A 10,790-nucleotide genomic window follows, 5' to 3' on the forward strand; every position below is an offset into this window, starting at 1 on the left:
CTTTCCTTTGGTTTGTACTCAGGGCTGGGTTCTGCCCAGCAATAAAACGAGTTATGTGATTCCCTATATTAAACACCTATTACGCTGAGCTGTTATTACATGACAAAATCAGAATTAACATCAGGGTGCAGAGATGATATCAATTCATCTTTTCAAAAAAGCCTTTTCCCAGCTTTGATATTTTCAGGATGAAGAATCAACTGTCAAGAATGAGAGTTCAGTTAGAAAGGGTTTATTGAAATACAACCATCAAAGACATTTTTAGTGTTAACTGCACATGATTGTTATCACATAATCATTTCACCCATGCAGATAACATGAATGGGTAATTATGAATAACAGTGAACAATACTATGTCTTGTTTTATAGTACTGTTTCACTGCCAATATGCAAATTTAATGAGATCCCACAATTCAATTATGTTTAATTATGTTATGCAAGTATGTTAATCCTTACATGTGTTAAGAAAGGGAACTTGAAATGAAGAACAGGAAGGAGTAAAAGGTCAGTAGAAGTATAAATTACAAAGAAATATATTAAATAGGAAGTACAGGAACAGTAACCAGCACACATCTTTTCCTTAATAACTTTAGTTACATTCTCTATAATAAACTAGAATTTAGACGATTCACAATGGCACTGCAGATATTTGGATGAACACATGCATATGCATAGGGAAAAAAACAAGAGGGAAGTTTTTATATATTTACAGAATGATCCTCTTCATTTAGTTCACAGATGAACTGGTTGCCAATGCATTGGATGCATCTCTGCCTGTCAAAGTGGTTGCAAAATGATTTTATTAGAACTGTTTTCAAATAACAATTTGCAAATAACAATTAGCACACAATTTCAGCCAGTGTTTGGCAATACCTTCCAGACAATATAATTCCAGTACATATAACACATCAAAACACTTTAAAATCAGTAGAGACTTGAATATGTTCTCTACTACAACAGCGAAATCACGGAAACGAGCCACACCATGGCCTACTTTTTTTTTTATCCTACTCACAAGTCAAATCTTCAAAAACAAGGAGGAGAAGTGTCTGTCAAGAACAGGAAAACTGTCATCTTTACAGTATATTTACATCTGGCAGTATTCTAGCAGGGTTTTTGTTTGTTTTGTTTTTCAGCTTTTTTTTTTTGTTTGTTTTTTTTAGTATCTTGACTCATTTGTTTCAGAAAAATAGTTCCCAAACCGAAAATGACATTTAGCAGGAAGAGTTACCCAGGAGATATCCACACGTTTCAAACCAGCTTGACAACAATAAACATTACCTATTATTATTTATTTTTTGTTTTATACATTAGCTGAATTAAGAATTGCAGTTATAAGTTTTATAGCATATACTGTAGCACTTGCAAAAAGTACAATATATACTCTATATATAATCATGTGTATATCAGCGTCTGCTTATATTTCTTTAATTATAAGCAAACTCATAGCATAATATAATCATTATAAATAAGCAAATATACATATATTAATATAACCATACCATATATGCTTCAAAAGCAATACAAATAACATGTGTTCATCACTGGTGCTCAGTGGAAACCAACAGTTATTAATATGTATCATCATAAGATTGGAAACTTCCCATGCACAGAGCAGTTCCAGTATCCGTCAACTGGTTTGAAAGCATGCCGGCTTCCTGCCTTGCATTAACATTGGTATGAGGGAACAAACTACCACACAGTGTGAGAAAGGACTCTAATAAACAAAACATCAAACCACGCATCACATCCAACAACCTTAATCTTACTTTTATAAGCACACCTTGCCTGCAATTACAGCAGGAAGGAATTATGTCAGTGCTGCAAAACAGCAACCAGCTGCCTTATCTTAAGAAAGCAAACACAATAAAAATAGTGTCATGTAGTTAGCTTAGCCTTTACGCAGGCAGAAAGCAAACATTTTGTCCAGCCTCTACATAATACAGGGGAGTCTTTGTAGTTTTCTGTCTAGCTGCCCAATTTCAAATAGCAAAAACTGAACATGTTGTTCCACTACTGCCTGCTTCTGTCACACATATACAGTGTTTTTTTTTTTGTTTTGATGTTTTTATATTCCTAGTACTACTATTCCTAGTACTACACTGCCACCAGGTGGAGACACTGAAGCACAGCGGTAACCCCCCAAGAAAGCATGACAATGCATGGAGGGTCTACTGCAGCAAATATGCAAGACTGTGCTCAAACACAGGGCGAACATGCCCAACTCCATAAATACTTCTTCAAAAGAAAACTACAAGTTCACTTGCTTGGTACACATCCTTATCCAGGGCCACTGACTCAGCACACATTTTACATTGTATCCACTTACAGCTGGAAACTCACTAAAGCAACACTGATGCTTAAGTGCCTTGCTCAAAGGGTGTAAGATAGGCACTCCTCTTGGGATTTGAACTTGCATCCTTCCTGTATACAAATCCAGTTCATGTACCATTGTGTCACCTTTCCCAGAACAAGCTGAACTACAGGCACTACGTGTGAGAGAAACTGCAGACTGACTGAGGGATTGTGTGTTATGGGAGGTGGATGGGGAGTGAGGAAACTAGAGGAGCCAAAATGTCGCCGGGCACAGCTGCTAGAGCCCAGTCAGGTCAACGATGGCTTTGATAAAGATGGTGTCGTCGCGGATGTAGGAGTTTTTGGAGTCCAGTTTGGAGAGGGGGCAGAAGAGCGGGCAGCCGCTAGCAATGTTCATCTCACTGACCGGCCGCTGGAAGGATGAGGATGTAACATCGGGCCGGAAGGCGTCAATGATATGCTCCCGGTTGCTCTGGTCCAGCAGCATGAGCGTCACCTGCACACAACCAACACAAAACAATGTGATTAGCCCTCACTCCACAGCCAGGGGAAAATCAGAAAATTGATTAGTCTGAGTAACACCCCTACAGGACTGCCCTTTATACCAAATGGGGTTCCTTTCTTTACATCATTTGAGGAGAAAGCATGTACATGATCTAACCAACACTTTCCATTCTTAGGGGTTTATATGCATTTTAAAGTGACCATTCATTTCTGCTTGCAAAAAAAACAGTCAAATCAATCAATTTTCAATCAGTGTCTTTCATACAACTTTAGTATACAATATATATCCAACATACATATCAATAATGATACAGTGTTGTGAATCACATGCCATTCAACCTTTAAAGGGTAATTCACACACTTTGATTAGCCTTGATTCTGGACTTTGTTCACAGGTGTAGTTCCATTCATATTTTGCGTGCAAACATATTCTCCCAAACCTCTCTGTGTGACTCACCTTTTGGTTAAATGGCCACTTGAGCAGGGCATCACTCAGGCCTCGCATCACCACAAAGAAAAGGGACAGGTGACTGCCACGCCCCGTTCCATCTCCATTCAGGTAGATGCGCAGGCACATCTTGTAACCATATTTACTGGTGTAAAACGCTGCAAAAAAAGGCAACAAAATGAATCAGGTAATAATCTACAAAATAATGTATTTTTGTATGGATTTTTTATATATTTCAATGTATAATGTCCATTTTAGTGGCAACAGGGCAGGTAAGGGCAGCAAGGGCAGCTGATTGCATGACTTTATTTTATGATTTTTTTGCTTGTCACACTGTCCACTTACAGCTCTGGGTATTTTATTGAAGGCCATGCAACCTTGTGGTAGAAAGCCCCACTCCCTAACCACTATGCCACATGCCTTGATCAGGCACGAGTGGTTATGAGGGTGTTGGCTCTGAGCACAGTCAGGTCACCTGGAGAGAACATGGCCGGAGCTCGCCCAGCGATGGCATCCTGCCTCTTCTTTGTGAAGTCAGAGATCCTCCAGACAAAGATGCCGTCGAAGGTGGTGGCCGACATCTCCCGCAACCTGCCCTCCATCTCCGCGATGGTCAGGTCCTTCAGGCCCACTGTCCTCTCCAGCTGCCTCACCTGCCACACGAGTGCGTACAGTCAGAGTATTTCCCTCACCGTCCCTGCCCTCCCGACCCAAAAACTACAGGAGGAACGCATGCAGAATTTCACTGTTCACTTGAACTCACACGGCAGTGAGTACAATCAGTTGGATTGCTTTTACTTTGTTGTTGTGAGCGTATGGCCCTTGTACAGCCCCTGCCCCCCCACCCTCTCATCGCCTGTGTGCCATTCACCTCCTCTGCTCCCACCAATACCCTTCAACTGATACAAAAAATCTGAAAAAAAGAACATCATTAATAACAGTGTGCATGTGTGCATTGTCCCAGGCCAGTATGGGGCGGAGCTCTACTGTGAGTGGAGCTCTGGGGCCTACCTTGTTGCTGAGGGTCTCCACCTTGTCCAGATCTAGCCGGTGCTGCCGGTTGTTGGCCTCGAGGGTGGTGGCGGAGCGCTCCACCTCCCGGTTCAGCACGCACACAATGTTCTCGAAGGTGCCCGTCTTCAGCTCCAGGTCCTGACATCGGCGGCTCAGCTCTGCCACCTTGGCCTTCTCGCTGTGGAGCTGCAGCTCCAGGGCCGCGCCCACCGCGCTGGGCAGCGGCGTGAAGGAGGTGGGCAGGGGGGCGGGCATGGGGACGGGGGCGGGGCCGCATGCTCCCTGCACGGGAGCTGTCTGCGCACTCAGCTGGCCCACCTTCACCTCCAGGTCCCGCAGAGACTGGTGCAGCTCATGGACCTTGTGGCTGGCAACCTCCAAGCTCTGTGGCTGCAGGGCCTCCAAGTTCACCTTCAGTGTTATTCATAAAGAATAGGTTCAAATAGAAAAGAAAAGAAACAATACAATAGAATTATTCATCCCTCAAGAGGGATTTTTTTTAATTAAAACAATAGATTAAATAAAGAACCTTAAAAATGACAATGACACTGTAACAATGCATTAAATCAACAACTTTTTTTTTACTAATGCAGAAACTTTTATTTATAGATCATTAAATTTAATGTTAAAATTTATCATTTATTCATCATTAACAATAACCATATTTGCCTGATGGTCTTATCCAGAGCATCCAACAAGGCGAATAATGCAGGATATATTAAAAACCACTCACAGCATCAATATGATTAACAACAATAACACATTCACAGAGAAGCCAGAGAATTGCACTACACAGCCACCACAGTAAGTGTTTAAAAAAAACGATGGCCTGGATTGAATCAGTGGTCCTAAACTGTGATTTGTCAAGAACTTGTCTTATACTTTTTTCAATACATATCCTATTTTTAAGGAGAATGCTGACACCAAATCCAGGCCACACTGTCTAAAAATTAGCCTGCAGTGCAACATAATGTCATCATAACATGAACTCAGAACCTGCCTGATCTTAAAAAGCAATGTTGATTATAATAACCATTACAAACACTTTAAAGGGAGCACACCTTAAGGCCCATGATGTAGTCCAGCAGCAGGTTCAGGTGCTCATACGAACAGGCACGCTCATGGTCGTGAATCTTCTCCTTCTCCACCTTGGAGAGAGACATTCATTGAATAATCATGCATTATTTTACACAATGTCTGCATATCTGGGCTGCCTTTACTACAGGTTTTGCAGTCACCGCCTAAAATTTTTTAAAAGAATGAAAAGATGTCACAAAAAGCATTTTCCCTTAATGAATTGCACACATAAAATTCAATCTGCCCAAAACAAAAATGATTAATACATTGTGAAAGGATGAACATATTGCTCTCGTTGTATTTGGATAGAAGAATGCACTTACTGACATGTCACACCCGACGACATGAAATCTGCAGGGCGTTCTGAATTTACTACAGAATTTAATATGGTCCACATACTGTGACAAAACAAAAGAGAACAATGATGACGTTACAGCATAATACCTCTAAAACACCCATTACCCATAATCCTTTTCATCATACTACTCTATAGTTAGAGAAGATCAGCACCTGCATTATTTTTCTGACTAATACATAAATCATTTGTTTTCTGCAACAGAACCATTCATTGTAACTGCCACTTGCACAGTAAATTGCACAGTGTGGACATACAGTTATGTCTGTGCTCTAGTACTTGCCTTTTCCCTGGGAATCTTTTTCTTTGCACAGCCTTCACAAATCATTGGGTATTTGGGACAAATCTCATCGTGAGCCTACAAGACATAACGTGTCACTGCATTGCATGACACGGCATGCCTGTGAAAGACTGCACATTCATTTGAGCTTATCTAGGTAATATATTATTCATGTCTCATCCATGCACTACAAACATTTTCCATAAATATTTGTAATTTAAATTTTCCAGTGACCGTGTAAAAAATAACAAAAAACAATAGTTCGTGAGTGCGTTCTGTGTAATTGCCAAGCACTAAATTACACGTTTTCCAGGCCACGCCTCCTTACCTTTATGTTTTTAAAATGAAATGGCTCTTTGCAGTACTTGCAGTTCAAGGTCCTCTCTGGACACTCCCGTTCATTGTGACGTTCCTGCTCGTTGAATCTGATGAGCTCCTTGCATGAGGGGCAAGGAATAACCATGAACTCACACTTTCCCTCATGGTTTGACTGCACATAAGAAGGTAAAAAAAGGAATGATTCAAAGATCTCCCCTGTACTTACCAGATATTCAGCTGTTGGGTTCACATTGAAAGTACCTGCCGTGTTTTGATATGCTACTTCTGTGCAAATTTAATGAAGGGGTGTTATCTAGAACATAACATCCATAGCTAGCATAGCAGCACAGACAGCACCAAAATCCTATGTTACCTAAAGGAACCCGCTAGACAAGGAAGCACAGAAAGAACATGGGAGAAGGTCATCTGATAATTAGAGTACGGAATCCTCGTGCTACACGAGGAGGAGTCTGTGACAGCCTTCAGTCATGTGGCTTCTTATGCAAAACTACATCTCCAAAATGCACACATTTCAGCAATACATTTGTGAAACTGTTCTGTGACAGCTGCTTTAATGGTTCACAGGTGGTAAAGTAATTGTGTCCTTGTTAGAGCATTTTTTCATGTATAAGCTTGCATTGAACACTTATTCAACAGCATAATAACAGCATATTTCAGTTTTGTTTATTTTTCTTAAAAATATTTAACATGAAACCAATGTCACCTTAAAATAATTAATTTCAGTATTCAGTGTTTCAGTAGTTTCAGTATTTTTAAATAAAACATCACACAGAACGAAATTTCAATGTATCATTTGCAATTCTGTAAAATGTGAGAATTGGTAAAGGGTCTGAATATTTTTGCAAGGCACTGTGTATATGTGCAGCTGCAGAACTGCATTAACATTTTGAGTCATCACCTATTTTGACAACTCTATTCTAATTGATTTACCAACAAATATATGTAACATATATACTGCTTAGATATGTACAGTCACACGCACGCACACACACACACATACACACACACACACACACACACACACAAAGACCTTCACAAAGATCAACTTCAGAGTTAAAATCTTCAAACAACATGTAACCTATTACCTCGTATTCTTTAATACTTCCTTTCCACAGGCAGCCCTCATTGAGACACCCTGCAGCCAGAGCCTCCACCTCCCTACGAGCTGCATTATCAGGAAAAGCCTGAAACATAAAACATGACACAAAGGGAGAAAAGCACTGGCCCATGAAGAAGCATTAGCCACTCTGACAATCACAATACCACAATAAAAGCATGGAGTCTGCTCTAGCAGACTGTTATCTATTTTGAAGGGGCTTGTGTACACAGCCCCTAAAGGAAGGCGGAGCCGAGCCCTCGCATTGGTACCGTAAAATCAGGCATGTGAGTAGAATGTTCAGTGATATGCAAAGCAACTCACGCCGCCTTGTTTCAGAATTGATGTTGGCTCTTCAAATATGTCTTCTTTAATGCAAGTACTGCATTTTTGTGGTCCAGAACTGCAAGGGAGAAGATGACACATTTGTGATTTCTCATCAAAAAGAAATACACACACATACATACACATAAATGCATTTTCTGTTATTATTGCATATGGCCTGTAGAACAAAAACACCTCCTTTTTCACATTTCATATGCACTGGTGAAAATATTGCATGGTCAGGAATTCACCCAAATATTGTATTGCAACATATTGTTCAAAACAGAAAAAAAGATTTTCTCAAATCCTTTCAGAAACATTTAAATTAGAATTAGAAAGGTATTCACACACCTATTAAATACAGAAAGCTGATGATCTGTTTATGAGTCCACAAAAACTTGAGTCCCGGTGTGACATTTACATTTACACTGTTTTTTTCTAAATGCTTCATCCCTCTCATTATTTCTAAAGAATTTTCTGTGTGAAATAGAATTTGTTGCCTTCTAATCCTTTACAGACTTCAGTCAAATTTCTCCTTATTTTTCATATGTTCTGACTAAAGATTATTCTTACAATTCTGCTCTCCTGTGTCTCAGACTTGAGATATACTTATTGTTTTTAGAATTTAGTGCATAAAACACAAACTAGCACAACATCTACTGACAAAGTTTAATCTTCTAACACATTCTCTTTGTGTCTTTGTGCCCCACCCACATAAAATATTATTGACATGAATTTGCTGACATGGCATTAAAATTAAGTTTCCAGCTGCCTGTCCAACAGCAGAGGTCCAAGTATTGATACCTGTGGGTCTCCACTTCCTACAACACCCTATTATAATGCAATACCAGGGCACTACAGTGCAAATATTTTTGGTGTATGAGTGCATAAAAATACCATGACTTTGAATTTTAATTTAGGAGTATGAGTGCTCTTGATGCAAACTATGATAACCTGGAAGCATGATATCAGGATGCCAACAGGATGCCTGTTTCTTCACAGATAAGCCCTTGGTCATGAAAAAACAAAACAGTGGTTGTACACGGCATTTTAGTGTGTATACTTCCAGCAAATTACAATTTCTCTATTGCTAAAAGGACATTGCTTCTTACCTCACAATTCTGTTAAAGCAGTAAGAACAAAACCGATGCCCGCACTGAGCTTGAAAGGGTCTCCTCAGAATATTCTGACAAGAGTTGCACAGGTGTTTGTCCTCAAGCTTGTTCGTCAGAATTTCCTTCGGGAAGCCCAATTTGTTGCCTTCCAGCGATGAGGGTGGCGATGGGTCTTGCGTTGCCATTATACGCCATATACACACGCTTTGCCTAATCAAACCAATGACAACATGTTCAAATCCAGAGATGTATGAGATGCCTATGAAAATATCGTGTTTCAACACGACAACACACATTTGAGCTGAGTGCCAAGTCAGTCATTTTCAATCACTTTGTGTTGCTGTCTGTCCTTGTCCATTTCACGTGTCACACATTAACGCACATTAAATGCGTTATTTCTATTCCCCTGTTCTAAGGGGAAGTATGTTAATGTGTAAGAGTGATGCCGTGGGGAATTATAATTTAGGAATTTGAAAAGATGAGTACTTTATAATGAACGTAGATGCTTAACTGTATTAGCCAATACTTTATTTAGGTTTCCTGAGTACGACGTTGCTAGCTATAGCCAGATAAATTTACTTGTCATTGCCAAACAAATAAATGTCTGATCTTTTCCATTTTCTTGTCACTGTGATTAGGTCATCGTACGCAAAGCATGATTTAAGTGAAACTGATTTTTACAATTTAGCAACCTGCTGGCTGGCTAATTTCGGCGCGCAACAGGGCAACAACTACAACCTTAACAGAGGGACGATATACAACCTCCGCCCTCAATCATACGTAACCAGTTACTCGCCATCCATGCTGTAAAATCTCACATACCATCTGAAACATATATCACATTAAGCGTTAGTGGTGCAAGCGTTGCAGGAGGAAAACAGAAGGCCTCAACCCTTTTTTCTTTGTTGATATTTTGGTATCCAGGAAACCTTCGCTGGTCAGGTCCGCGTTTCACATAAATTAAGCAATACGTAGGGAAATTACGCACACGTGTGCAGATAATTCCTATAGCAATGCCTAGGCGTAGGAGCTACCGTTATCCATGCAGTTTTCAACGAAATTCCGTATGGGAATTTCCCTACGATACATAAGACGCATGTTTGATGAGGTTCCATGCCATCGTTTTCCGCAGCTGTCAGAATCCTTTTTAATTTGGACCATGCAACAGACACATTTCCCAGCACTGACTAATCGAGTAAGACTACATGTGACGTGCACCTAGCAGTTTAGACACGTCTAATTGTCTTGTCAAAAAACATAAGGCAGCTGGATATGAAACTTACCAGTGTCTGAATTGTCATCTGGGTTGCTAAAAAGAAAAGTACGCCCCGCTGTTAGTCGCTCCACTAGTATTACTGCTAGTGCTGCCTGTTAGGACGTGTGAACCATCTTTCTTCCTTGCGTGTTGGTTTAGTTAGCGAGTGTATAATCTGTAGTACCTAGTAACACCAAGTTATATAATATACCTAGCAACAAGAAATATTGGTTTCAGTTTTAGATATCAATGCTGTGACGACAGCACTTCTGCAAACTGCAGCACCACAGCTAGCCTGCATACGATGAACAGAGAACTTACTGCCAGCTATTTTGCAAGTACAATTTAATATAAACATGCTTAAACTTGCACGGGAATCATTCGGACCTGACACTGGGTCCGTTTTACTGCAACCACAAACCATAAAATCTGACTTTTATGGGTAATATTTAATTTATGCAATATGAGACCCGGTACTATGCAGGCGAAGAACCATGGCATTTAAATGCCATAATAGCTAATTCTTTTATTATGATGATGCGATTCATTACGAAGCTTTAGGATGGTTATATTGCCGCAAGGTGCTCCTACAGTGCGAGTTGAGATCCCTACATACGTGCACGTTTGGAGGAAAATTATTACAACATCGCTATATTATGAAATAATA

The 10,790-nt window shown here is 40.1% G+C and overlaps 1 protein-coding gene across 2 annotated transcripts; it reads right to left on the reverse strand.

The window, feature by feature from the left end:
• Positions 1 to 1,949: 1,949 nt before the first annotated feature.
• Positions 1,950 to 10,438, reverse strand: LOC118777762 (TNF receptor-associated factor 2). 2 transcript variants are annotated; one of them, XM_036528903.1, is made up of 12 exons: positions 10,152 to 10,438; positions 8,866 to 9,078; positions 7,754 to 7,832; positions 7,419 to 7,517; positions 6,323 to 6,484; positions 5,998 to 6,072; positions 5,683 to 5,757; positions 5,344 to 5,430; positions 4,280 to 4,693; positions 3,744 to 3,921; positions 3,278 to 3,426; positions 1,950 to 2,812 (listed from the first exon to the last, which is right to left on the reverse strand). In XM_036528903.1, the coding sequence occupies exons 2-12, from the start codon at positions 9,051 to 9,053 to the stop codon at positions 2,594 to 2,596; spliced, it is 1,725 nt and encodes a 574-aa protein (XP_036384796.1). In that variant the 5' UTR covers positions 9,054 to 9,078; positions 10,152 to 10,438; the 3' UTR covers positions 1,950 to 2,593. The 2 variants fall into 2 exon arrangements, with proteins under 2 accessions (XP_036384796.1, XP_036384797.1); XM_036528904.1 differs by lacking the exon at positions 10,152 to 10,438 and adding an exon at positions 9,691 to 9,997.
• Between the last annotated feature and the right edge of the window lie 352 nt (positions 10,439 to 10,790).

Source organism: Megalops cyprinoides, chromosome 5 (assembly GCF_013368585.1).
Source record: "Megalops cyprinoides isolate fMegCyp1 chromosome 5, fMegCyp1.pri, whole genome shotgun sequence".
NCBI classification, from domain to species: Eukaryota; Metazoa; Chordata; class Actinopteri; order Elopiformes; family Megalopidae; genus Megalops; species Megalops cyprinoides.

Bases quoted from the DNA above. Each gene is read 5' to 3' on its own strand.
- LOC118777762 (XM_036528903.1), bottom strand. From the start codon at position 9,053: ATGGCAACGCAAGACCCATCGCCACCCTCATCGCTGGAAGGCAACAAA. The intron at 6,073-6,322 runs GTAAGGAGGCGT...TATGTCTTGTAG, and splicing joins TTCATTTTAAAAACATAAAG to GCTCACGATGAGATTTGTCC. The intron at 2,813-3,277 runs GTGAGTCACACA...GGTTGTGTGCAG, and splicing joins AGTGGCCATTTAACCAAAAG to GTGACGCTCATGCTGCTGGA.